The 25,201-nt window shown below is 52.7% G+C and overlaps 7 protein-coding genes across 7 annotated transcripts; 3 read left to right on the top strand and 4 right to left on the bottom strand.

Annotated features, from left to right (window-relative positions):
• Window positions 1-2,984: 2,984 nt before the first annotated feature.
• J4E93_005171 (uncharacterized protein) lies at window positions 2,985-3,944 on the bottom strand (the record flags this gene model as incomplete). The annotated part of the gene is made up of 1 exon (XM_049343094.1): window positions 2,985-3,944. One exon carries the CDS (start codon window positions 3,942-3,944, stop codon window positions 2,985-2,987), a length of 960 nt encoding a protein of 319 aa, XP_049200094.1.
• Window positions 3,945-5,127: 1,183 nt separating this feature from the next.
• J4E93_005170 (uncharacterized protein) lies at window positions 5,128-5,904 on the bottom strand (the record flags this gene model as incomplete). The annotated part of the gene is made up of 1 exon (XM_049343093.1): window positions 5,128-5,904. One exon carries the CDS (start codon window positions 5,902-5,904, stop codon window positions 5,128-5,130), a length of 777 nt encoding a protein of 258 aa, XP_049200093.1.
• A 4,496-nt stretch (window positions 5,905-10,400) lies between these two features.
• J4E93_005169 (uncharacterized protein) lies at window positions 10,401-10,766 on the top strand (the record flags this gene model as incomplete). Its single annotated transcript, XM_049343092.1, has 2 exons — window positions 10,401-10,408; window positions 10,577-10,766. 2 exons carry the CDS (start codon window positions 10,401-10,403, stop codon window positions 10,764-10,766), a joined length of 198 nt encoding a protein of 65 aa, XP_049200092.1.
• Window positions 10,767-11,090: 324 nt separating this feature from the next.
• J4E93_005168 (uncharacterized protein) lies at window positions 11,091-12,302 on the bottom strand (the record flags this gene model as incomplete). The annotated part of the gene is made up of 2 exons (XM_049343091.1): window positions 11,091-12,123; window positions 12,178-12,302. 2 exons carry the CDS (start codon window positions 12,300-12,302, stop codon window positions 11,091-11,093), a joined length of 1,158 nt encoding a protein of 385 aa, XP_049200091.1.
• Window positions 12,303-14,829: 2,527 nt separating this feature from the next.
• On the top strand, window positions 14,830-17,254 carry J4E93_005167 (uncharacterized protein; the record flags this gene model as incomplete). Its single annotated transcript, XM_049343090.1, has 2 exons — window positions 14,830-14,835; window positions 14,858-17,254. 2 exons carry the CDS (start codon window positions 14,830-14,832, stop codon window positions 17,252-17,254), a joined length of 2,403 nt encoding a protein of 800 aa, XP_049200090.1.
• Window positions 17,255-18,961: 1,707 nt separating this feature from the next.
• On the bottom strand, window positions 18,962-19,891 carry J4E93_005166 (uncharacterized protein; the record flags this gene model as incomplete). The annotated part of the gene is made up of 1 exon (XM_049343089.1): window positions 18,962-19,891. The coding sequence occupies one exon, from the start codon at window positions 19,889-19,891 to the stop codon at window positions 18,962-18,964; it is 930 nt and encodes a 309-aa protein (XP_049200089.1).
• A 1,731-nt stretch (window positions 19,892-21,622) lies between these two features.
• Window positions 21,623-25,156, top strand: MIP1 (DNA-directed DNA polymerase gamma mip1; the record flags this gene model as incomplete). The annotated part of the gene is made up of 1 exon (XM_049343088.1): window positions 21,623-25,156. The coding sequence occupies one exon, from the start codon at window positions 21,623-21,625 to the stop codon at window positions 25,154-25,156; it is 3,534 nt and encodes a 1,177-aa protein (XP_049200088.1).
• Window positions 25,157-25,201: the final 45 nt, after the last annotated feature.

Genomic DNA, 25,201 nt, shown 5'->3' with positions numbered 1-25,201 from the left:
AGCGGAAGAGCCCTTACATGAATGTTTTCCTTGCTTGACTTCGTCCAGTTTATACAAGCATGCCCCGGGCAGCGAGTCGGGCATGTGATGATTGTACGTGTGCCTTCGCACTTGTACTCGCAGCCGTTGAAGATGACTTTGTAGATTGAGCACATGATGGCTTTGGAGATGATAGATGGGGGCTTTGGCTTTGGTAATTGGGATGTCTTGGGCTATGCTGGATATGTATGGTTGATATAATGGATAATGGTGTTTCGCTGTAGGTATGATTTGTATACTAAAACAGCGAGGACACCTCGAGTCTTATATCCTTATGCCGCTGTCACAGGAAGATGTTTGTCAGACAGCTTCACGTATGCTTGATCGCTCCTTCACGACTACCAAAGGGTGAAGCATCAAACGTGAATATGTCGACAGATTGTGACTATCCCTGGAAATGGACGATGGGAACGCTCGAATCAACCAAGTGCCGACTGCAGCAACACTGTATCCCCAAGTTTCACACTTATCCCTGGAGGATACCTGGACGTGTGACCTAAAATAAACGTTCCAACGAGACTCATGTATTCAGTAAGACCTTACTACCAAATCGAGCTTCCACGTACTCTCTTCGATCGCATATCCGAATCTCAGGCCATCGGAACTGCATCACACCCAACATCACGGCAATCATCACAGCAAAGCACAAACAGAACATATCATGCGTCAATCATTCATTTCCTATCTCGAGACAAATCCACCATACAGATCGCCTATTCATGCCACAATCCTCCTCTCATAGTCGTCGCTTCTCTCCTGAATCACCTGCAGGGGTTATTGCACTTCAATGTGCTCCTTCTCGCCCTGAGATAATTGGGTTCCGAGCATGCGAATCCAAATTTCTTTCCTTCGCAGGCTTTAATGAACTCGTTCTTGGTATGGCCGCAGCCCATGTATAACACTGGCTCGTAGGTGCACATGGTGATGTTTTGTGGTTCGAGGAAGGGTTCTTTTGAGTACGGTGGTATGCGGAATTGGTAGTTGAACTGGAAGAACTTAATGAGAGTTTTGGTAGGCTGTTGAAACTGGTAGTGTGGTTTTGGTAGTAGTTGCTTAATGTAGTAGTTGGTTGCGGTAGTAGTAGTAGTGGTAGCTGTTGTGGAGAAGCAAAAGAGCGTGGATTCGAGAACCTTTATACCGCATTCGAGTACTTCACACTTGAAGATAGTGTGTTGGCGGTGTCTACGTATACGCCTGGGTTAGATTTGGTAATCTGTGCATGCAGTTCTTTCAATATGTCTGCTCCTTGACGTGGTTTTGGAAATAGACCCAATCGAATCTCCCTCATGGAGTGTGGAAGATCAATCGCATCGGCCTCGAGTTATAGCGGTATATTGACTGAAATGGGTGTATTCTTGCGAGTCCTTTGCGTAGCTCGAATGCTATCATGACCGCTGGCAATGCGCATGGCGGCTACGTAGGCCAAAATAGCTTCCGGTGATTTCAGCTTGCGCGTTGTAGCTGCCAGGCTGAGCTTTGAGGTAGGCGGACAGCTCAAAGGTCGAGCTCTCCAGCGCTAGATGATCACATGGTTCCCAAACGTCGGATTACCCAAAACCCAATCCCACCACCGTCAGGGATCCATTCCAACCCGAAGTGCGTGTCACAATGCAGCTCACCACAATGCCCTTCCGCCTCCCTCAGTAGCTCTATATTCTTGGTTTGCAAAACGCTTTCGCTGGCTCGCCTCTCATATTCACCATGCCTGTTGAGATCTCTTTGGAAGCATTCCGTCGGAAGATGTAAATGCCTCGTCAACGATGAGAAGACGTGGATGTCGTTGATCTTGAGGTGTGGGCAGACAGGCCTGTCCCAGGCAGCGAGTGCCTCCTGGACATCTTGCAGAGACAACAGAATGCCATAGGGGCGATACTAAAGATGAAAATGCGATACGGCTTTTGCGCGGTTCGAGCATATCTGCTGTGAAGGCTACGCAGTTGAGTCATGTGAAGGCCTTGTGCTCGCATATGGCCAAGATAGCTTTCTTCCACTTCAGCCTGCGCGTTGTAGCTGCCGGGATGAGCTTTGGTTCATTCTGAGAAGTCGTCGAACACTGGTTTTGGCGTGGTCGTAATGACTGTTTGCGCGACTTTGGCTGCTCTGCAGTGTAAGGAGGCGGGTCTTCGCTGTGTATTGTCGGTCCTGGAATGTTCTGTAACCAAGAGTGTATGTCGGGCGCTGTGGTACTGCTTGTCACAGTCTTGTTGCTGCTCTTGCGTGTCGCAGACTTTTTGATGTTTGGTGCATGTCGGCTTGAGTGATCTGGTTTGCTATCCTGACGGGAGCGATCCAGGGGATTCGCGATGGTGATCTGGATGTTCAGGCACATTGTGGAAGAAGTTGGTCATGAATACAAATTCTATGGGCTCGTAGAAGTCTTTGTAGGTTGTGAGTTTTCGGCAAACGTTAGCGTCTCGTCTCCCATGGTTCGTCTTCGACGAGACCCGTGTGCGATGAACGTTGCAAGCAACCGTCTCCCAATTTGGTAGCGCTTCTATCATGGCGGCTGTGAGTGGCCGGGATATCATGGGTCGGGGCGTGACCACTGTTCGAGTTTTATATTGAAAGCAATTCGCGCAAACGTGCTGTTATGATGAGGACCTAGATGTGCGACAGACTGAACACGAACAGATGGAAAGAAAACGCGTTGTGCGACTGGAGTTGTTGTGAGGAGATGAGAAGGTGCGACATCTGGACATCTGCGGAGACTAGTCTCTTCTGCATTGCGCTAGCCGTCATCTGGCCGATCATCTCCCAGCCACCGCACCCTTTTCCTTCCCATCAGACGAAACGTGTTCGGAACCACATGCTGCAGGTGTTTAACGTGTTCTACATTCGCACCCACACAAGGAAGAACCTGAATAAGGCTGCAGCCTACGTCAGGATGAATACATGTAAAGTAGGTGACCCAAATGCAATGTGGGCTGCACGCTCCTTCGCTCAGCTTAGTGCCTCTGCAACCAAGCCAAAACCTTCTCAGCGATCTCTAGATTGTTCTTCTCCATGAAGAACATATGTCCATTGCCATGAAGTCCCTCGTTCCTTAGCTTCACGTGCTCCACGTCCACACCTGCCTGTCGCATGTACTCTACAGTGCAATGATCGTACACCGCATGGTAGCTCGCCTCTGACGTCACCACCAGCACCGGTATTTGTGCCAGATTTACCAGCTGCTTCGCCGGCTCATCCTGCATGATACACTCACTCGAATTGACGTCTCTTGCAGGAACAACAACGGTCCGGATGTACGTCGCATTGGGTCCCGCCGACGGCTCGTAAGCGACTTCGAGCTCAGTGATGCCGAAAGGTCGCGCAGGACCTGATCCAAAGATTCTTCCGATGAATGGTGGGCCCGCGGGCTCGAGTGCAACAATAGCCTTGACTAGATGAGGGCGGAGGTCTCCGACTCGCCATCCATAGGCACCAGCCTGGCTATGCGCGATGATGTGCGACGGGCTGCCGATCTTGTCGAGAAGAGCTGTGTACGCTTTGGCGTTCTCGGCTTCGGATATCAGATTGTCGGCTTGGTATTGAACTTGAGACGCATAGAAGGCGTCAAATATCGGATCGCCTGCTTTTCCTGTTCCAGGCCATTGGGTGTGCGACTGTGCTTGCGGCCAGAGGCTATGCGATGACGTTGAAGTGAACAGTTGTTCGATGAGCGCAGTACTGGAGCTTTTTATCGTGCCTGTATTCGGCAACCAGGGAGAACGACCGCGCGATGGCTGATCGCTCAGGTATACAGTATAGCCGTGCGACAAGAAGAACGAAGCCCAGCCTGGTCGGCCATCTGGTGTATCGAGAAAGGTTGTTCCAGTCTGACCAGTTCCGTGGATGAAGACGAGGGGATAGTCTTGGGTTGGCTTTGCCGGGGTGAGCTTCTCGACATAGATCTGGTTGACCATGTATTGCGCGGTCGTGTTTCCTACCTATACGATCAGCATTTACTGGGAGTTTAGAAAGACAAGACTAGGTTGCCCTCTAAGAAGACTGCGCCCTGAAGTTATATACGGCATTTGGTCTTGCAGTAAGTTAGAGTAGAATGCAGTGCACTCCTTCAGGGCATGGTACATGTAGTTGGGAGAGAAGATTTCAGTCGTCAATTTCGCGTGACTTACTGACAGACTCTGATACTCCCCGCCAACGTAGAAGAACTCCCGTTGCGGTGGTAGAACTTGGTCAAACCAATTGATCCAGCTATTTGCGCCGAGTAACGGCGCCAACCAGGAAGTCACGTTGCCCACGAGCAGCATCGCGAGGTCGGTAACCGACTGAATGAGGTATTTTTAGTTACGCAAAAGCTGCAATTCTCGTGAAAGAGCTGGAGCGATGGATCGATGCTGAGGTTGACGTGGTGGTGGCTTGGCAGCTTACATGCGCCTTCCACAACAGTCGTAGGCCTACCGAATCTTTGGGTTCACTTCGCACCACTCAACATCATGCAAAACATCACTAGAACGTCCACTGACTTTACAACGTGCACAGAAACTGGTTTACTATCTACTCTCCAATTATGCCTACTATCTCGGGCTACAACGTTGACGGCGAGCGCGACCAGTAGGTGGTGGCGGCGGTGATGTAGGCGGCACGCGTGATTTTGATGTTGACCCCGAAGGGTGATGCGTCTCCGAAGTGCATCTCGCTGCACTATTCCGCGCGAGAGGTGTCATTCTTGAGGGTCTGGAATAGTCAGAGTCATATCCTATCGAACTATCTAATATATTACTTACATTGTAGGCGGCGAGGAGGTCCTCGTAGTCCTCACGGCTCACCCAGCCGTCATGGAAGGCGCGCGCCTCCTCCGCAATCTCCAAAATGCGCTTTTCGCGCACGTTTCGTTGCCGCTGGAAGTACATGTAGGCGCCCAGCCGAAGCGACAGCACCACAACGATCCCGAAGATCCAGACGCTGCCCATTTTGATGTTTGGGGACTACGTAGTACTAAAAACGAAAAAAAACGTCGAAGAAAAAAAGGCGAGGAGACTTCAAGAGATTTGAGAAGACGTTCGTTGCTACAGAAGAGATTCTGAAATGCCTACGATGCAGTTTTATGGACTCCACCGGTTTACTCTTTCCCAGATACTCGGCTCACGACTTCTTCGTCCCACGCACTACCCACAACGGATCTAAATGATCTGGAAGTCGCTGCGAATTCACAAGCACCGTCCCCTGATCATCAGTGACGCGCATGCCATTCTCGTCCCTCGCGCAAAGATCCACAATCTGCACATCCTTCCATCCCGCGAAATGCAGGTAATCGCCCACAAACTCGAGTCGCGAGCGCTCATCAAGCATCATCCATCTTCTCACGACCTTGTTTGGAAAGCATCGGTTGCTAATAACGAGATGAACGCTCCCACCCTCTTTCGTTGCCTCCAAAAGTTTCTTGCAAACTTCTAGCGGGTTGTTGAGGTAGTCAATGCTGACGACGCACGTCGTTGCGTCGAATTGCAAATCCTGGCCATTTTCCCATGCAGTTCGTACGTCGTGTGGTGGTTTGTTCAGGTCGAGCACTCGCCAGCGAGCGGGTCCCTGGAACACGCCGTTGACTGCCATTTCCTCCTCATTGAGTCCCACGCCATAAACTTCCAATTCTCCCTTCTGGATGGCTTCCTTGACCGATAATGGGTAGAACGACTTCCAACTCGTGCACATATCCATTATCCTGCCAGTCTTCGGTAATGCGGTATCGTAGTACTGTGTCAACCGCGCAATTGACGGGTCATCGATATGCGTAACGAGTCTCGGTTGTCGGTAGAAGACGCCATCGTCGTTTTCGTCGTATCGCACAAAGTCCGAGTCGATGTACGGCCAATTATCGTATGTTGGGGCATACGGTGTTGCGGGAAAGGTTGCGGAAGACATGTTTGCGACGGTGTACCCGGCGAAGAAATTGAAGGGGATGGAGCGGTTAAGTGACGAGTATGCGCGCCATGGGGTGGCGAAGTTTGGTTTGAGGCTGCGAAGATAGCGAGGGAGGGACATGGGTTGTTGATACCAGGGAGGGCGAAGCATTGGAAGTTTGCTGGGAAGGCGCGTTCGGTTGGTGCGGGCGAGATACGGATGATGACGTCATGACACGCGGACTCACGTGCCGACGCGAAGTGCAGTCCTACGACTTACCATTGCGACCTTGTCAAACGCTCTAGCATTCGTTAGGTCTTCATACATTAGCGGACACGACATGTGTCTAGTCGGTGGCTCTAGTACAAACGGCTCCCACGACATTATCAGCGCCTCGCTGCAGGTACGGGTCGGCTATTCCGAGCATCGGAACTGGTATCCCGAGCTTGCGGGGTATCTCCATCCACTACAATAAAACTATCTTGACGATCATGATCAATCTTCCAATGTTTGCGCCCTTGTGTCAATATGACAGCCATTCTCACTACTGCTAGACTAGTCTTCAACGACTCAGCTGCCAGGCAAAAGGCCATCGACGCGTTTCACAAGATCATCGAATTCACAACACCACACGAGCCGGAGGTCTTGCAGTATGTCTGCGCATTACCGGTGGATGACAGTTTGGGCACTGAGATATATATGATTGAGGAGTAAGTTGCCCATCAAGATAGAAGATCATGTCACTGACCGTACTAGATACGCAAACCAAGCAGCAAGTGATGCGCATCTGACTACCAAGCCTGTACAAGATCTCATACAACTCTTCACCACCGGAGATATCCTTGCTCAGCCACCAGAAGTCCACAACTGCCCGATCATCACCAAGAAAACATCCTCACCAGTACCAATCTCATCAAGTCCGGCCATTGTTCTCATGAACATTCCCTCCAAACCGGACACATCCGCCACCAAAGAAGCCGAAAAGTGGAGCGAGCTGTCGCAAACCGTGATGAAGAGCGTGAGAGGCGTGAACTCGTTCACAGTCGTCGAAGACCGAGAAGCGAAAAGTACACGTGTCGAATGCGTACTGCAGAGTTGGGATTCCTTTGCTGCATACCAAGAGTTCATGGTTGATGGCCGGAGAGATGGGGCGGATTTGGTAAAGATCAGGCCGATTGATGGCTTTACTGGACGTGATAGTTCGAGCAAGTTGTGAGTGAGAAGTCAGAGAATGGCAGTGACCTAAGGACTTGTCACGACTATCCACCCTGCTCATGAGTCCGACTCTTCGTCTGCGTGATCCATATATCAAGCCAAAGATCGTGAACTGGTATTCCCGCCTGACTAGCCCCGCGAGTCAGGTGTCGTTGCCCGTATAAATAATGCCAGTAGTCTCCTAGATCTGCTCTCGTCGTACCATGTATGCCATATCGTCGCGACAGTATGACAGCAAACCATCCGAACGAGCGATAAGGCTAGAGTGGAGTGTTAGTGTGTGGCATTGGATGATAGCTGGACTGGGAAGCTAGTCGTAGAAATCTGATGCAATCCTGGTCAAGGAAGGTGTCTTTGCTGTTGAGATCCAAAAGCCATAATTAGAGCATTCTATGACTTCGTTGTCGCACCAATACGGCGCATGATCATTGCCGTATTGGTGCATGACGATGGCGGTGCAAGCCATATCTCAACGCTTTGAGAGGCTCCATTATGTTCAACCCAGCAATGCAGTCGACGTGGACAGATGTGGCCACGATACATGCGGTACCTCGGAGAGCGTACGACCTCGGGCCAACTGATGTTATGGTTGATAGTTTGGCACACATAGTGCGCCATTCTGGATATAATCCATCCTCTATGTGGGTTTATCTAATGTACGCTTAGTCCCACATGTCTCTTTGTGATGCTGGTAGGTTGGAGGTTGGCAAAACTTTGCGCGATCATGGTTGCGAGTTGGGCCTTGTGGTTACTCTGCTGGTCGATACTTCAACGGCATCTTGCAGTCCTCGGACGGGCCTAGGGAAGGAAACGGAAATAGTGAAAGGATTGGGAATTCGAGCATACCTTGTTCCAACGAAGATCATTCACCGTAAGCGTATCTTCTGCCCCACCGTCGTAAGCTTCGGTGGTAGGATTCAGCTCCAGCGAACCGGGGTCGCGTGCCTCTTCCGCTTCCCCCTGACTTCTCAGGATACACGATTCCCCAAGCTTCATCCGCAGCCAAAGCCCTTTCGGGTTTCCTTCCACTTCTTGAGAGTCACACCATTCGTGGAGTTTGGAGGAGTATCGGGCCCCTTTGAGTCCATGCCACATGTTCGCACTCAGTAGCGTGTCATAGACGATGGAGCGGTCGCAGCCAGCTTCGATAACAGCAAATCGCACTGTGTCCATGTCGGCAGGTCGGCCTAGGCGTCGATTGTGGTTGAACAGCTCTACTGCCTCAAGATTGCGTTCCAGCATGGCATTCTTTCTTGCAGCGACAGCCGCATGCGCAACTTCAGGGTTCGTCCAGTCGACAGTCATCGCTGTAATCCAGAGTAAGAATCGTAAGAACTCGACTTTGTCTTGGGTCCACGAGCCCGTGAATAGCTTCTTCGGTAGGCGTCCCTTCACAAAAGCGAGCCGAGGAAAATGACTTCTAGAGAAAACCATCTGTGTGGCATCTTTGAAGTTGGGCGGCCACTGCGCATCGAAGCAGCCTTCATCTGTCGTCAGGCCACAGAGACATCCTGCAGGTTCAAGTCGTCGCAGAATCCATGACTTGAAGAAATCCCACGTCATCCATCTGCTAGCGAAGATGAAGGTTTGAGCTGCTGTCTGCTCGGCGCGCTTGCCTCGTACCTCAGTGAGGTAGTAGTCGCATGTTGAGTTGTAGATGTATTCGGATGACAGTCGTGCTGCGATGCGATGCGAAGCTTGAATCAGCGCGATGTTATGGTCGGCGGCAATGAAGATGGGTTGAAGAAGCTCGACAGGCAGGCATTCAATCGGGGCGAGATCCATTTTGTGGATGAACAGCAGGATAGGTGAGGTGAAGGTGAGAATGAAGCAGTCGCTGATTCGCAAGCAGCCAAAGACCACGAGATTGCAGTTGGAAACGTGTTCCTGAAAGACGTCGACGCTGCATGGTGAACAACTCGGTGTTGCATTGGTCCGACTAGGCAGCGACCCCCGCATTTGCCCATTGAGGTATGCCGCTAATTACCCCACGCGGTGCTAGCGCGTTCCAGGGTGTCATCCGAGGCTCCTTCCATCGCGACATCATCACCTTCTTTTCGACACCAACCTACAGGAATGGCACACCAACACTGCTCCTCTGAGCTAGGCGGTATAAACTTCGCGACAGCTGGTCTCACTTCACTACGCGCGACCAAGGCGAAGCCGAACTGCATCATTAGAACATTCACCACGATTGCGCGTTCGTGACACTGATGCTAGGTGCGCGTTGGCCCCGGCCTGATGTCACCTGCTCAGAACTCTCGGTGTGTCATCCAGAGTAATGCGCATCTTGAGATGACTCGCGACCGAGCGATGTTCTCCAAAAGTATGCTCTAAAAGCTAGTAACTTCCCTGATTCTACATTCTCTTAGGAGCAGTCGCATTGAAAGAGCTCGAGAGACGCGTCTTTGTTCTTGGCCGACACGATGAGCAATGTCTGCCGATAGCGAATAAGATTAACTCTTTTGAAACCTAGCGACGTTAGGGCGGGGTATTTTTCGGCATTACAGCGGGCGCAGTCATGCATCAGCTTCAACCTGTAAGCTTCAACGCGTCGCTGTCACTTCGCGGAGCTGCGGTATCTCCGTCCGTACCTCGCGCATTCTTGCTACGACAGTACCGCCTACATAAGGTAGAGCTTGAATTAGCTGCCAATACACGGACTCTCCACCATGGCTGATCTCGACCCGAGCATTTTGTTCAACGTGAAGGGGCTAGTCGCTGTAGTCACGGGCGGTGGAACAGGTGGGGATGACATCTTTCTCGAGAGGAGAAGTGCTGATCTATGAAAAGGCATCGGATTGATGATAGCGCAAGCACTCGAGGCGAATGGTGCAATTGTGTACATCCTGGGTCGCCGAGAGGAAGTCTTGAAGCAGGCAGCCAGCACAGCGGTATACTCGTCAGACGACTTTCTAGACTATGCTGACACGTTGTTTTAGAAGCATGGAAACATACACTACTTCAAGACCGATGTGACATCAAAATCCGATCTCTCCGCAGCGGTCGATCATATCGCTGCCAAATCCGGCTACGTCAATCTTGTTGTCGCCAACTCTGGCATTCAAGGTCCAACCCTCAAAGGTCTGGAAAAGGGCGCATCAATCACCGAATTCCGCGATCACCTATGGAACTGGGATATGGACGAGTTCACGCAAACCTTTGCGGTAAACACTACATCGGCTTTCTTCACGGTCGTTGCGTTTCTTGAGCTACTCGACAAAGGCAACAAAGCCGGCAACATTGAGCAGAAAAGTCAGGTTATCTGTATTAGCAGTGCGGGTGCTTTCAACCGCGTACCGATGGCAGGGTATGCGTATGCTGGTTCCAAGTCGGCGGCAGTACATATCATGAAGGCTTTGGCAACGACGTTGGTGCCGTATGATATCCGCTCGAATGTGCTAGCGCCCGGTTGTAAGTCGAATCATTCCATTCCTCATGCATCTTTTACTGACTAACGTCCGACAGTATACCCCAGTGAGATGACCGCGGGCATGCTTAACCAGGAGACGTGGCCAAGAGACTTCATACCCGAGCAGAGAGCTGGCAATGTCAAGGATATGGCGGGCGCAATACTGTTCCTCACGAGTAGAGCCGGAGGTTACGTGAATGGCAATGTCCTGCTTACCGACGGTGGTCGTTTGAGCATCCTGCCTGCGACTTACTGAGTAAGCCCATAATGCTCAGCTTGGACAGAAATTATGTAGTGTGCCCCGCCGTACAAGCTTTGCCAACCGCTAGGACCGGCGCGCAAATGCTTATCTACCCGCGAATGTATGACGTGTTAGTTCGCGATCGTGAATTCCTGGCACGATTCGGTGGGTTTTGCTGGCTTGATCATGCTCTGTGGTGTGAGACGGTGGGTTCTGACGCGTATTTATCCGGTCAGCCACGAAGAGCTTGTGCAAGGCTGCCGATCACTCACTGTCATCGAAGCTAAAGAATATCGAATGCCATTACTATTAACTAACGCCACAACAAATACACTACCGTTAAAGCTCCTTGCTTTTCGTGTGGATAGGATAGGCCCATGGAATGCGGCCTTGTATGCGGTCCTCACCAAAGACGTAATCCAACACCCTACTTTGCTTCATGCGTGGAGCGACAACATATTTCATCAAGAGCCATTGGAAAGCGTAGAGCGGATAGATGAATCTGCCCACAAACCAGTAGATCGGCGTAGCCCAGGCGTGGCTGCGAGTCGCGGCAGCCGAGACGCCAAAGTCGAACGCAGTTGGCTCTTTCCGCGACGACTCGTATTCCCGGAAGATCTGTTGGAGTTCGTCGAAACTAATATCGGGGCCTGCACTTGACTTTGTCGCGTTATGTAGTAGGTTGCAAAGTAACGCGACGTCTTGAATGCCGTTTGTAAATCCGAGGCCTGCATTTGGTGTGAACTTGTGACATGCGTCGCCGGCGAGCACAATACGTCCTAAGCTCCAATGCTCGAGTACGCCCTCGTCCAGATTTGACATGCCTGCAGTCGAGCTATCGTAGATGTCTTTGACCTTCAAGTCGTCGTTGACAGGCCAGTCAGCGAAGCTAGCGGCGAATTCATCCATCTCCTCCTTTATATATCGCTTCGGCTCCTGGGTCGGTTCTGGCAGCTTTTCGTACAGCAACAACCAAGCGCGTTCACGGCCAGTGATCCACATGAGCGATCGATCCTTCCCTTGTGTGTTGTTTCCCAGACCAGCTGCGCATGGCCGCGGTATGTTGGACCACAGACAACGGTAGTGGGCGGAGAATGGCGGTTCCGGGTTGCGGCAGGTAGAGAAGCGGTCTTCTGCTGAGAGCTTGTGCATGATCTTGCGTGTTTGGCTGTGTACTCCGTCGGCTCCAAGGACCATTGATCCGGTGAACGTCGTGCCGTTCGCGCAGGTGACTACGACGCCGGTCTCGGTTGTTGCGATGTCAATGACTTTCTGGCCGACATAGTATTTCTTTCTTGCTTCATCGGGCAGGCCTTCTAAGAGGGCTTGTACGAGCTCGGCGCGATGGAAGGCGATTGGCTCGAGACCGAAGCTGTGCCGAGTTAGTAAAGTTTCAAGACGTATTGGTCAGTTGACAGGAACTTACTTCTCCTTGACGATCTGAACGGATGTACCGTCTGCGAACTTCTTGCCATCCTTAGTGAAGGACTTGTTGTTCAACACTCTTTGACCGATCGAAAGCAGTGTGTCAAGTATACCAAGCTGTTGCATTATTCGCATTGCATGAGCCCCGAGGATGAGACTGGCACCCACATCCACCACGACATCATCTCTGCGTTCCAGGACGACGAAGTCGATGTTGGCTAGGTGTAACGCATGGGCAGCTGTTAGCCCAGTAGGCCCGCCGCCAATCACAATGACTTTGAAGGGTTGGTTTGCCATACTGTGGACTGAGGATGTGAAGTGGTAAACATTCTCCACCCCACAAGCTTTGAGATGTTATATATCTGTACACGCGACATTGGGATCACACTGAGCGCCTGTGGGTCGTGCAATTGCCGATGAAGCCTCGCCATGTAGCACATCGTAGGTAGATCTCGGGAACCGAAGTACACCCGATTGTGTGGATAACTTCCACATGCTCGGCCGAGGAGGGTGAGCAGCAGTTACAAAGGACTCACATCTTCGTCAGGGATGTGAGGTTGAGACCCAGAGATTCGGTTGCGGAAATCGTGTAATACTGATGGAACTCTTTAGAAGGGCGCGCGTGAGCCAAAGACGTGTGCGATCGGGTGCTTGGTGATGCTGTGTATTGCGAAACTTCATGGTCGCATGCGGGTGGCAACAGGGACGCCAAAAAGACCGACGCGCATGATGTTGATGCTCAGGGCATGAGTTCTGGAGGTTTACTGCAAATAGTGAGAGAAAGAAGGAACTGTCGCGTAAGCATGTGAACGCCTGATCTTGTGAGTCAGGCCTCTGCGACCCGGTGACGACGCATCTTTTGCATGCTTTGAGATCGTGAGTGTAAAGTAGACACTGCGTTCAGGTTTGCATGAGGCGAAAGGGCACAAAGGTGTTGTTCGACGTTCTTCCTATGTGTGTGATCGTGCTGATGTGGACACCGATAGAAGATCGGAGACCCGCTGCCGATGCCTGGCGCCATCATTAGCGTGCCAAGCTTCGATCGTCATCTCAACCTTGTCGGGATCTCACCTGGGCAATCTCCGCACCGCCGTCCTTCTACGCATCCCCAGGACAACAGCGCCAACTCCTCATTCGAGCAAAGAATCCTGAAAGACCCAACGGCTACGTTGACGTTGGAATACCCACTTCGCATGTTTTCATCTCAATGTAGGCAGCAGACCCGTTCGGCCTTTTCCTTTCAGATACCCTCCTTTAGCCACCTCGTCGTCAACTCAAGACATACCCTAGCATCAAGCCAGGGTGCGGTCGCGAGTTCCCTCTGAAAGGATCCAAGGGCCCTTTCCGCTATGTCAAACCGGAATTTCAAATTTGATACGCGAAGTACCGCAGCGCCGTTTGCGTCCTTGTAAAACTCTGCAGTCTCCATATCATCGAGGGCGCTATTGTGGGCGATAGTTGCTACCGAACGTAGATCCTCTCCGCTTATCACCAGGCTTAGAAACAAGCCCTGCGCCACGACGTCTCTCCACAAATACGCTGTGTCCAAGTACGGGACGAAGTAGCCGATGTTGACTTGAGGATGCTGCTGGCAGTATTCGGCCAGCTCCAACATGACATTTTTGGGCTCAAGCGTTTGGCTAAGCCCCGGCATCTGTCTATGAGTGCTTGTCCAGAGGCTAATGTCGCGGAAATATCCCCGTTTATTCGCCGCGCAGTTCCGGATGAAAGTCAGGAAAAGTTGTCCAGGTCCGAATTTATCACTCCAGTGGGTAACAAAGTGCACTCGATTGACTTGGAGTTCCAGCCCCGCGGTCTCTTTGTACAACTGGCGACAGGTCAATTTCAGCTGATTGAGATGTTTTCTGCAATTTGAGCGGGAGACTCCGTAGGGGATGAAGCGTGGGATGTTGTGGCCGTCAAATCCGTCGTCGCTAGACACACCCTCATAGGACCTCACACCGCTGTCGAACTTCAAACCGAAGTAGTCGGTCTGAAGTGCGTACTCGTATATGCGGTTGCGCAGCTCGCCAGGCAGTCGGAGCAGAGGGGATGTGCTGTCGGCGATGGTAGGACCTGCTGGGTCACACTGGTGCGCATTGTTTGGCGATGTTGAATGCATCTTTGAGCTTTTCGATCTGTCAGCAATTGCGAAATAGAAACGGGCTCTACGAGTGACTGACCTGGACGTGGTCTTGGAGCTTGATGAGAACCTGGTACGCTTCTCGCGGTACCAGCGACGCAGACGATGTCGAAGACCTCCCTTCATGTCGGCGGAAGGAACGATGCTCTGGAGTCGAATACCCGGTGCGCGCGGATGTAGTTGTTTGGCAAAGTCTCTGCGCGGGCTGGGGAGCGCAGGTTCTCGCCGTATGTGGTCTTTCTCACCTTCACTCTGTGCACGATCCACGTCACGCCAGCTCGCTTAGCGTGCTATCAGCGTCACAGTCTTCCTCGTGGCCACCGCCAGTACTGCATCCGACGACTGACTGCAGCCCCGTACCGAAAACTTCGCTCGCTGCGACTGACCATCGCACCTGGTGCTGCCAGCTATGCAAGCCCTCGAGCATGCGCCCGCGCACATGCCTTCGAATGCGGAGTTGTTGAGATCAGGCAGACCCAGTAACCGCACTGCGACACCCTATCGAGCGCCATGCGAGTGCTCTATTTGCCAGACCCAGTATCGCAACTTCGACTGTCAGTCCATTGACGAGTATGCCTACGTCGGGAAGCGCAACAATAATGACGCGCAAGCCCTGCTCACTTCGTACATGAAGCAGATCACGCAAAACCAAGACTTCATTCGGGCCACACTGCAGCAATATTGCGATGCACTACTTGATTGGTGGCGAACACGACGTCCCAGCGGTAGAAAGGCCTTCCTGGAGCAGGTAGTACCGCAGCTGCCGAAGACGAAAGAGACACAGGTCGACTATCAGGGCAAGCGGCATACCCCGGAATACAATGACTTCTCCGACCTTGAAAAGTTATCGGAGCTTAAGCAAGCTGATAGAAAGATCAACCGCCATGCATTCCTACTACCCTATCTCAACATAGATACACTCGCGAAAGAATCGTTTACGCTACTCGCCCTCTTGCATACCAGGGCCAATGCACGACTAGAAGACTGGGCCGCTTTTGACAATGACCAGTTGATAGTCAACTGGAAGTGTCCATTCTACGATGTTGAGTTCAATCCAGGGTGCGTTGTTCTCTATGGAGCAGACTATGGGGAGCTCAAGAAGTGGAACAAAGAATTAGTACACAGGGGCGATCACCTCGGCTTTCCACGTGCGCAGGTCCTCCTAGAAGCACAGGCGACGCTGATGGCGACATTGAGACGCATCTTGGAAAACGCAATCGAACGCATTCCTCAAAGCCCTTTCACTGTCCGTGACTCGTTCGTCGAGTTTGTGTCCGCAGGTCGTCTATCGAGCCAGAGTAGCACCGCATGGTCTAGCTACGTTCATCAACCGACTTCAGACCCTCCAAGACTCGATCTTCACGCCCAGATCTCCGACGTGCAAACTCGTATCGAGGACATAGGTGATCAGCTCTGGCTCCTCCAGACAGAACCAGTCTATCTTCGCCGGTATCTACGTGTGATTGGCCAGACGTCCGCTACCCACGCGTTCAAGAGCTCCGATTGGCCTACTGAACTTCTTCTTCTGGAGATCAAAGCTCTGTTGGAGTCATACTGGTTCTGGCAAGGCGTTCTTGTCGAGCTAGAACATACGAAGGGCATCTACGATAGCTTTCGGGATGAGATTAGACCAGGCTCTGCGCTGCCGACCCGCGTAGAAACCGCACTCGGGGCGCTGGAAGCCTTGTTGGAACAAGGCATTGATGTACGCGGAAGACAGCTTCGTTGTCTCGTTCAGGATCGTCCCGCCTTTTCCGGAATGTACAATGGTGTCAGCGACGAAGCCACCAAGTCGCGTTTCTCTGAACTCAGGGAAGTATCCGGTAAGCCCGAGCCAGCTACCGAACACAAGACCCATCGTCTTTGGTGGTGCTTGGGCAATCTGCTCGGCACGTACGATACGATCGGCCGCCTACCATACCCACTACTCTTTGGGATCCTCGATGACCACCTCGGCGCTGCTGGCGCAGGCGAGCGTAAGAAGATGGATGAGATATTGTACGAGCGGTTCTCTGATTTCGCCACAATGATAAAGCTCTTTGAGGCACTTCGCTTGCATCGTCCTACCTACGCGAGGCGTGACTCAGAGATCTGCAAGACCACGGAAGACCGCCTCGGATGGAGACGTGTTCGCTTAGCCAAGTATAGCCTTTGGTCAGATCGCAGCGTCTTACGTACTCTGAAGGCTCTCCAGAACACGAAGCCCCCAGCGGGTGGTAAAGGTGCCAAGTGGCTACAGGCATTTGATGCTGATCATGCTGCGCTCCAAGCGTTCTGGCGATCATTACTTGTTGACCACCGAAACTGGCATGGGCGCCGTAGCTTCAACATTGAAGACACTACATACTATCTCAAAGCGTTGCAGTTCTGGGAGAGTGAGGACTACCGCAAGCAGCTTGAAGTCAAGCGTCAGTCTGTTCTCTCGGCTATCGAGAAGCGCGTCGACGTAGGCGATGCTATTGCCTTCCTTCCCCTACCTACCTCGACGATCGCCATCCCTGCATCTTCCACTCAGAACATCAAAGAAAAGATCAAGACACGGGGCATAACGCATGCCAATGACGAGCTGCCAGAAGCAAAGGATGAGACCGCCACGAACAAACAGCCACAGCAAATCACGGTACCGAAGCGTGCGCTCTCCATGTTCCGTAGCATGTTTCCCGACACTTTACAAGAGCGCTCTGCCGAGATCGCCTGGGATGCGTTTGTGCTCAGTATGACTGACGCTGGCTTCTCTTCTCGCAACGGTGGTGGCTCGATTGTGATCTTCGAGGAGAAAGCCGGCCCTGGTAAAATCATCTTTCATCGCCCGCATCCGTCGCCGAAGATCGATCCCATCATGTTCCAGGGTATGGGTCGGCGTATGAACAAGCACTTTGGCTGGAGCAGGGAGACATTTGCTCTGGTCGCCAAGGCTGGCAAGGCGGGAGGATAGGTGGGTTGGAGTGAGGGATACCGGGTTTGAGGAGTATGGCTTTGCAAGTAGGATGGACAAGACATGGCAATCGGTTGTACTGGATTTGGAAATGTGTAAGACTTCCTGGATAGCCATCTGGTCGCTACCCCGCTTCCGCGCACTAATTGACGCCGATAGACGCCTCTGCAACATACTGAATCCCCTACATGCGCCTACGTAACATGTACCTTTGACGTATCATGAACGGTTGAGGAATCTGTGTACTCGCAATCTTATCAACGTCGCTCGAAATGATTGCGCATACCTCCAGGCTACAACGTGACAGAGACCAAGTCATCATTTCTTGTACTCCCTGTTTTGGAGCTGCAGTTTTTCAAAAAGCGAGAGGAGAGCAGGACACGTAACCGGAACTCGACAGATTTTGAGAAAAGGAAGCAGCGCACATGAACTGTTGCATTCTCTTTTGAGGTACCACGAAGGCGACGTGTAATTAACAAGAGAGAAGCAGAAGATGTTAAGCTTTATATAGACGTCCAGGTGCTCCAAAGTCAAGCCCTGATAGTTCTCTTCTCATGATACTCAATCGTCAAGCACTTTGGTGAGATATGACAATCCACGCTGACGAACAACGTCATGCGCATGAATTTGGGCGGATTTTGGAAACGAGGAAGTGCCGCAGTCATCAGATTCCCCGCTATCAATTTAGAGAGGTGATGTCGTCTGAAAGAAGTAGGAGATCGAATCTTTGGAGAAGCAGTCCACATGTAGTGACGGAAGCTAGGTTTTTGAAATGTGCCGCATTCTTCGAGGTGGAGACGTGAAGAGCCGGAGAACAGGAAGCATGACATCTTGCACACTGTGTTTTGGAAAGAGGCAGGGAGAAGCCCACATACCAGCTTCCGGTCGCATTTTCGAAGAAAGAAAAAGTGGAGTGGAAAGAAGAAGAGGAGGTACGGCGAAAAAAGGTGCCTTTTATATCGCAACGACGGACTAGACCCGCATCGGCGTAGCAACTGGACTACCAGCAGACAGCATGAGGCGCTTGGTATGATTTTAAAGACAGAAGCTTCTACTCCACAATCATGCCTTGGTCGTCATGATCTTTGGACAGATCAACCACATGTCTGTTTTGAGTGAGGGCTTATGAACCGTCGAAGCTGTTGTGCGTCGAGGAAAGCGGAAGAGATCAGTCATATTTTCGATCTTGCGAACAACTCGCGGCACATGCGAGGGTACTTCCGTGCTTTTCAGTTCATACACCACAAGAAACCAGCTTTGAATATGTCGCGCCCGATAGAGGAGCGACGAACATAGTACCTTTGTCTGTATTTTCGAATGCGGAACACTAATGGAGGCGCTGACCATGAAATGGAAGACAATGGATTTTGTAATAGCACCGTGGATTCGATGAAGAAAGGAAGGAAGGAGTCGGAAGGTGGCTTATATACACCGGAACGGCTTAGTGTCGGCTTCAAGCCCGAGCATGTGTCGTGAAGGAGAGAAAGCTACAAAGTCGGAAGACTTTAAACGTCCGGATGCTCGTTCCAAAATAGGCCCAGGCAGATACATGGGTCGCAAAACGAGCCAAGAGCCCGGAGACATGGTGTTGTAGGCGGGAGGCTTTAGTTTACGTGTCACTTGGGCGTCGTTTTATACATCTTCTCAGTGCTAAAGATCAGATGACTGACGTATATAACCTCACCATGAACAGATCCACACATGCCACTACGCTTCGATAACCTCCTTTAGTGTCTTTGCACTCCCCTCCAACTTCCCCTTCTCCTCCTTATCCAACGGCATCTGCACCGCCCTCACCACGCCCTTCCTTCCCAGCACAACCGGCATACTCAAACAAACCCCCAGATCTTCCTGGAACGTACTAACCGGCCTAACCATCTTCTCATCGAAAATGATGGATTTGCATATCGACGCCGCGACACCGCCGATACCGTAATTCGTCGCGCCCTTATTCTCGATGATGGAAGTAGCTTTGTTCTTTGTTTCTTCCGCGATGGCGCCCTTGTCCAGCGCGCCTGATTGCTTTGACGACAACGCAGAGGACAACGGGACGCCGCCGATGGAAGCTAGACTCCAGGCAACGAATTGGGATTCGCCGTGTTCACCCAGGACGTACGCTTCGATGCTGGACGCTGCGACTTCCGCTTTGGACGCAAGAATGCCGCGGAGACGGGCTGAGTCGAGGAAAGTGCCTGAACCGATGACCTGGGATTTGGGTAGACCAGAGTATTGTTGTGCGAAGTAGGTGAGTACGTCAACAGGGTTTGCGACGAGTAGCAAGACGGTATCCTCGCGGAACGGCTTCATGTCTGAGATTGCGGATTCAAGAATGGACTTGTTGCGGCCGATTAGATCGGTCCTGCTCTCACCCTTCTTCTGCTTCGCACCAGCAGCGATGACGACAATATCGCACTGTCCGGCTTCCTTATGCGTGCCGGCTCTTATCCTGGTGCTAGTGTTGCCGTGAAAGGTGGCATCTGATAAGTCCGCCACTTGAGCGTCCCTGACTTCTTCTTTGGGGTCGACGAGCAGGATGTCGCCAGCAACGGGGTTCATGATGAGGCTGTAGGCGATTGTGGCGCCGACATCGCCGGCACCAAGGATGGCGATGGAGGAGGTGTTTTTGGGGTCTGACATGTTGGGCAGTGGGGTGTGAGATAGTGGTAAGTTCGGTTGGAATAGAGGGGCAGAGGGTGGTGTTGATAGTTGACTGGGATACTTGGTGGGTTCAGAGTTCTTTCTTCTTCTGTAATCTGGTAGTACAAGATATTGAAGTACGTCATCGTGATGGCGCTAGTGCGGATTCAGTCCGTAGAGAGCCGGCCTATCGATACGCTGGTGAGGAAGTCGCGATTGTGGATTACCTGAACATGACCAGCCTCAGCTCCTCATCAAAGCCCCCATTCTCTCATACCCCAGTACTATCATCCTCCCGTGTTGCCCATGTCTATCCTCTCACACCCACTCCACGTCGTCGTCCCGTCTCGTGCGACGCGTCGTGCTCCGAGGTGGACGTGGAGGCTGTTTCTTGGCTGTCTTGACTGGCTGGAAGGGCTTAGTATAGTTTCTTCAATGAATCAAGCCCTGTAAAGCAAAAGCATCGCAAAATCCAAGTGCTCAAGCTACCTTGGGTGCGGGTGCTGCAGCTGGTGCAACCACTTTCTTCCTCGGCTGTGTAGCTAAGCCCTTCTTCAGTAGTAGAGGTATGACGTCCGTCGCTTTATTCCGGCTGATGGTCTTTCGGCAGACAGGACACTGTGAGCGCTTCGTTTCGTGGGGCCCGGTGCGGTTCTCGCCGGCGATGAGCGCTTCCATGAGGCAGGTGTGGCAGAAGAGGTGGCCTGAACAATTAGTAAAACACTTGAGATGGTAGAGATTGTACTCACCACATGCAGTGGCCGTAAGATCTGTAGGATTGTCCATGCAAATGACGCAGTTGAACGAGTTGAAGGTGGTGACCGTCTCCTCTGGCTTGGCCTGCGCCTTGACAGCATCCTCCCGTTGCTTCTGCAGAGCTTCTTGCAGCGGCGTTTTCTGCTCTGTCAAGTCGAGCTCTTCAATCTTCTCGGGCTCGGCGCTCTGCTGCTTGACTTCGGCAGCTGATCCATCGTCCCGCTTCTGGCGTTTTGCTGAGGGACCCGGGGTGGGCGACTGCGGCTTCCTCCTCCGCGGCGGTGACTCGGGGGCGCTTGTGAGGTCGACGTAGCCATTTGCGAGACGGTCAGGCCGTGAGCCCTGTGGCCGTGCGCGTGTGGAGGGCGGCATGTCTCCGGTGAATGGGCTGTAGGGGCGCCAAGCGAAGGGTGAATAGCGTCCGTGGTCGAGGCCGGCTGGATTGAGGATGTGGTCGAAGAAGCCGGTGGAGTAGGGCACGGGCGGGGCGCGGTAGACGTCTTCGAAGTGGCTGTCGTCGGCGGGGGCGCTGTAGTGGCCGAAGAGCTCGCCAAAGTCAAAGGCTTCGGGGGAGTAGTGGTTGTGGTGGTGGCTATCGGGGGTGTCCAAGTTGGCGTCGTCGAGTGGGTGGGTTATGTCATCGTCGTCCCTGTGAGAGCGGTCGGCCGACATGGTGGCGAGCGCAGGCCGAGAGGGCGGGCAGGTCAGAAAGGGCAACGTGCTCCTTCACCATTTGAGTAGCTGCTGGTCTGGGCATGGTGTCGCAGTCCCGGGGGCTTGGTGACGCAAAAGCAGCGGCCGCTCTTGGGCTCGGGCGTGCTATATCATGCATCGCGTAGGGCTGAGGGGAACTGCACCGCGCCAAGAGTCTGCGGGTGAACTAGACAATGAACATGACGACACCGAATTGCAACCTCAACTACGACAATCCAAACCTCCGGCGCCATGCAGTGACTTCCGTCTACCAGTCTGACGATGCGCTGCTCATGTCGCTCCCTTGCCGCCCACTCCGCCCGACCGCGACCCGTCCACGCGCAATTACATTTCGCCAACGCCTCCAAACGATGTCTCGCCACGATCCAATCCACACAGTCGCCCACACAGTCGCCGGATGCAGACGGTAGCCATGCAAGGGGCAGTCTGAGTGGTGCGACAGCCAATGCATCTTTGTCAGTCCCCTCGGAAGCTCGCTTCAGTCCCATCGGCGTTCAGCATCTTTCCTCGCACATCCACTCGCAGGTCTTCCCCGGCGCAAGCACCCAACCACCACCCGAACTCGTCGCACTATCGCAGGACCACCTCAGCCGCCATGACTTGCTCGGCAAGAACCAGGACCAGACCCCGCCGGTTGGGTTCGACCTGCCGGAACTGCAAGGGACCAGCCTCGACGAGCACTTCTACAAGCTGGGGATGGACACAGCGGAACCTTACCTGAGCATGGCGAAGAAACTAGCATGGGCAAATCCTCCACCGAAGCCAACCAAATGGGTGCGACGGAGCGGCTGGACCAAGTACAACAGCGACGGCACGACGGAAGCTGTGGATGCGCCCGACGAGACGATGCTCACGTTCGACACCGAAGTCATGTGGAAAGTAACGTCCTTCGCCTGTATGGCATGTGCAGCAAGTCCTACCGCTTGGTATGCTTGGTTATCGCCGTGGCTACTGGGCGAGACCAAGTCAGATCGCCACCTCATCCCACTGGGCGACACCTCAGTCCCCCGCGTCGTCGTCGGACATAATATTGGATACGACAGGGCTAGGATAGCGGAAGAGTACAATATTGCGCAATCGAAAAACGCCTTCGTCGATACCATGTCCTTGCATGTAGCCTCCAACGGCATGTGCTCGCGCCAACGCCCGTCGTGGATGAAGAACAGGAAGGATCAGGAGAAGCAGGACAAGGCAGCCACAGATGAGGAGAATGCAGGTCTCTCCACGGTCTTGGCTCCTGCAACTGAGGAGGAGCTGTGGATGGGAAGAAGCGCAATCAACTCACTACGGGACGTGGCCAAGTTCCATTGCAACATCACACTCGACAAGGCGCAGAGGGAGTACTTTGGAGAGAAAGACCGTGCGAGTGTCAAGGATATGCTGGAAGACCTACTCTCTTACTGTGCTGCTGATGTAGAAATCACGCATCGTGTATATCAAAAGGTCTTTCCGCTGTTCCTCGAAACATGTCCGCATCCTGTTAGTTTTGCCGCATTGCGATTTCTGGCTGCCGAGATTCTACCTGTCAACGAGACGTGGGATGCGTATATCAACAACGCCGAAGCGACATATAAGCAGCTGGACGATGCTGTGAAGGAGCGGTTGGTGGCGTTGACGGAGAAGGCGCTAGAGGTCAAGGATCAGCCTGAGGTGTATGAGAATGACCCATGGCTGAGTCAGTTGGACTGGTCAGGGCAGGAGGTCAAGATGGTCAAAGGGAAGAAGAAGGGCGATCCGCCGAGACCAGCAGCCCGCCAGAAGAAGCCCGGTATGCCAAAGTGGTACAAGGATTTGTTTGCGAAGAACGACGCCCCGATGGCTCTCACCGTGCGAACACGCATCACGCCGATTCTGCTGAAGCTGGCTTGGGATGGGAATCCTTTGGTGTGGTCGGACATACACGGATGGACGTACAAGGTCCCAGCGGATGAGGCCTTTGCGTACGATGACAAGGGGTTGAAGGTCTTGGACATGTCCGAGGAAGAGAATCTGAAGCTGAGGGATGACCGCGAGTATGTCTACTACAAGATTCCGCACAAGGATGGACCGCTCGCAAGATGTGCCAACCCCCTCGCCAAGGGCTATTTGCAGTACTTCGAGAAGGGGAAGCTGGGATCGGAGTATGCATATGCCAAGGAAGCACTGGAGATGAACGCATCTTGTTCGTACTGGATCAGCGCGAGGGAGAGAATCACGAATCAGATGGTCGTTTACAACAAGGAGGTACCTAATCCGCCGAAACTTGTATCTGCATCTGGCAAGGGCGCGGGGAAGAAGGTCGGCTTCATCCTCCCACAGATCATACCCATGGGCACCGTTACTCGGAGATCTGTCGAAAATACATGGCTCACAGCTAGTAACGCGAAGAAGAACCGTGTTGGATCAGAGCTAAAGTCAATGGTGCGAGCACCGCAAGGATACTGCTTTGTTGGAGCAGATGTCGACTCGCAGGAGCTGTGGATTGCTAGTTTGATTGGTGATGCGACGTTCAAACTCCACGGTGGTAATGCCGTCGGATTCATGACGCTGGAGGGTACCAAGGCAGCCGGGACCGACCTGCATTCTCGCACAGCCGCTATTCTCGGTATCTCCCGGAATGACGCCAAAGTCTTCAACTACGGACGTATCTACGGTGCAGGACTGAAGTTTGCGTCTACCCTTCTCCGCCAATTCAACCCTTCATTGTCAGACGAGCAGACCTCCAAAACGGCAGACGACCTTTACAAAAACACCAAAGGAAAGAAGACGAACCGGAAACAACTCCACGAACGAGCCTTCTGGCGCGGCGGCACCGAGTCCTTTGTGTTTAACAAGTTGGAAGACTTTGCTGAACAGGAACGGCCGCGCACACCCGTCCTCGGCGCTGCCATCACCGAAGCACTGCAACGGCGGTACTTGTCAAAAGGCGGCTTCATGACAAGTCGAATTAACTGGGCAATTCAATCTTCCGGCGTCGACTACCTCCACCTTCTCATCGTATCCATGGACTACCTAACCCGCCGATACGGCCTCGATGCCCGCCTTGCCATTACCGTCCACGATGAGATTCGGTACCTCGTCAAAGAAGAAGACAAATATAAAGCGGCAATGGCGCTTCAGGTTGCCAACGTCTGGACGCGCGCAATGTTTAGCCAGCAAATGGGTATCAACGAACTTCCCCAATCATGCGCCTACTTCTCCGCCGTCGACATTGACCACGTCTTGCGAAAAGAGGTAGACATGGACTGCATCACGCCCAGTAACAAGGAGAAGATTCCGCATGGTGAGAGTCTGGATATCATGGCGCTGCTGGAGAAAGGCGAAGAAGCCCGACTTGATCCCAAGTATGTTCCAAGCGAAGCCGACATGCCGACGCCGGAGAAATACACCCACGCTTTTACCCCGCGGACGCCTATCATGACGACGCTGTCGAGGGGAGACGCAGTCGACGACCCAACAGCCATGGCGTATCTCAAAGCGCAAATCTCCTCCTCCGATCAAGAGCTCCGCGATATCCTCCGTCCCCTTCGCGCAACACCCGCACCGCGCAGTAGCAGTGCCAGCAAGACGAAGAGCAAGAGTGGAAGCACAGCCGGCAACGAAGTATCGGATATCGAGCAAGAGAACCGTGAGATCCAGAGACAGGTTAGGCAGTTTGAACAAATGGCGAAGCAGTCGGGCGCTCATGACCCGTGGCGCGAGGTTTACAAGCGCGCAAATGCTAGCACGAAGGCGAAGGCGAAGACTCCGGGTGAGTGGTGGCAGAATGGGTATACGACGCATACTAGGAGTGCGGTGAGGAGCGCGAGAGTATGATTCATGTTTCTTGTATGTTTCTTGTAAGATGTATGTACGGCAAAC

Source organism: Alternaria ventricosa (assembly GCF_023758065.1).
Source record: "Alternaria ventricosa strain BMP 2768 chromosome Unknown scaffold_7, whole genome shotgun sequence".
Lineage (NCBI taxonomy): Eukaryota > Fungi > Ascomycota > Dothideomycetes > Pleosporales > Pleosporaceae > Alternaria > Alternaria ventricosa.
This window is presented reverse-complemented; position numbering and strand designations above follow the sequence as displayed.